Here is a 1,655-nt window from a genome sequence, read left to right as displayed (position 1 = left end):
GTTCATAACTGTGGCCTGTATCGTGTTTACAAATTATAATGGACAGACGGACAGACGGACGGACGGACACACATGTCTAAATCGACTCAGCTAGTCGAGATATGACGATCGGTATACTTAAAGGTGGGTCTAGGACCAATATTTCGCGGCGTTACAAACTCTTAGGGCTGCACAAAGCTATAATACCCTGACAACATAGTTGTGTAGGGTATAAAAATTTTAAAAAATTATTTTATTAGTAATTAATTTTATTTCGTTGTTTGGTCATGATTCCTTTTTTGAGAATATACCACAAACATATCTGAAGCTACAGCATACATTGAATCCCTCAAAGACAAACCTCGTTTTTTCGCAGTAGTTTCTGCCATTACCGTGAAATAATCTTCCAAGAATTCGTCATGACATGATTTGGGTATAAAATCGAAAATACCACAAACGGGGATTATATTTTCTGGAAGAGAGAGAAAAACTAAACAAATGAGGATCAAGGCACTTGTAAAGTTTTCTTTGACATGACTTACCTTTAAAATTTTCAAAATTATCATAATAATAAATTCCCTCCTTCACCTCAATGCTAATATTACAAAATCCCGAATCTTCCATCATTTTACAAAAAGTCTCTTTGGGATTTGAGCAATTGTGTAAAGGTGATACAAAACGATTTACATTTGTGATATATGCAGACCATTTTGGACTGGAACTAATTATGTGATTGGCCTCGAATATGTTGTTGTAACCAAAGAATGTTAAAATGCAATCACCGCCCTCCGAACGCAAAAGCTTGAAAATATTCTCCAATGCCGTTCTGTAAATAAATATTTAAGTTATTATTTCATTTTAAATATTTTTTTATAATAAATTTCTCACCTATTATCTGGTATCCAATGTAGTACCAAACTGGATATTACATGATCAAATTGACCCAACATATCTGGGGGTAATGAATTTTCCTTGGCAATATTAATAATCCGCAAATGGCACTTTTTTGGAATTTCATAATTATTTTTAAAGAAATCCAACATTTTTGATGATATGTCACTGAATATCAATTTTTCGATATTTTCAGGCATTAAGGGATAGACGTAATCCATAGAAACATCTCCCGGTCCACAACCAATTTCTAAGACACTATCACCGCCGTCCGGACGCCATTGCAACTTCGAGGCAAATTTTCTTAACAATTGTCCAGCATCTTTTTTCACCGAACTATGAGATTTGTGATACAATTCTGGTTTATTCATTTTGTGTGTGCGAGCGTATTTTAGAAAATTCCCCAAAAGACTGAAGCTGCCAAATGACACCTACTGGCTAGTTGTTACTAGTTTTTATATCAAGTGTTGAGTAACTGAGGTAAATGCCTCTTACATTGAATACCTCTATTAAATTTAGTGGCATAGATCTCTAACGTTTTACAATCTGTTAAAAGATGGTTAGTAGCCATAAAATACAAAGTGCTGGGCAATAAAACGTTCATTATTATTATTGAAATAAAACAGATTTATTTAATTAAAAAAAACTTTATAGTCATCACATGTATCGGATGATAACGTATCGGTACCCACAATAACTTACTTTTTTTAATTTCAAAAATCAAAATAGGCGAGGATTTTTTAAAGAATATTTTTTCAGAGGCGTGGATTTTTTAAAGAATATTT

At 33.1% G+C, this 1,655-nt stretch overlaps 1 protein-coding gene across 1 annotated transcript; it reads right to left on the bottom strand.

Moving 5' to 3' along the window:
• Positions 1–248: 248 nt before the first annotated feature.
• On the bottom strand, positions 249–1,241 carry LOC133329614 (juvenile hormone acid O-methyltransferase-like). The gene is made up of 3 exons (XM_061538086.1): positions 909–1,241; positions 522–792; positions 249–451 (listed from the first exon to the last, which is right to left on the bottom strand). The coding sequence occupies exons 1-3, from the start codon at positions 1,239–1,241 to the stop codon at positions 249–251; spliced, it is 807 nt and encodes a 268-aa protein (XP_061394070.1).
• Between the last annotated feature and the right edge of the window lie 414 nt (positions 1,242–1,655).

This window comes from Musca vetustissima, unplaced genomic scaffold (assembly GCF_032173495.1).
Source record: "Musca vetustissima isolate MV318-11 ecotype Yass unplaced genomic scaffold, APGP_CSIRO_Mvet_v1 utg188181, whole genome shotgun sequence".
NCBI lineage: Eukaryota > Metazoa > Arthropoda > Insecta > Diptera > Muscidae > Musca > Musca vetustissima.
The sequence above is the reverse complement of the archived record's forward strand: the minus strand, read 5'-3'. Positions and strand labels throughout refer to the sequence as shown.

What these genes read in the sequence shown, in the direction of transcription:
- LOC133329614 (XM_061538086.1), bottom strand. Translation starts at nt 1,241, where the DNA reads ATGAATAAACCAGAATTGTATCACAAATCTCATAGTTCGGTGAAAAAA. An exon ending in TGTTGGGTCAATTTGATCAT is followed by an intron (nt 793 to 908) that starts GTAATATCCAGT and finishes ACGGCATTGGAG; the next exon opens with AATATTTTCAAGCTTTTGCG. An exon ending in TAATTTTGAAAATTTTAAAG is followed by an intron (nt 452 to 521) that starts GTAAGTCATGTC and finishes TCTCTCTTCCAG; the next exon opens with AAAATATAATCCCCGTTTGT.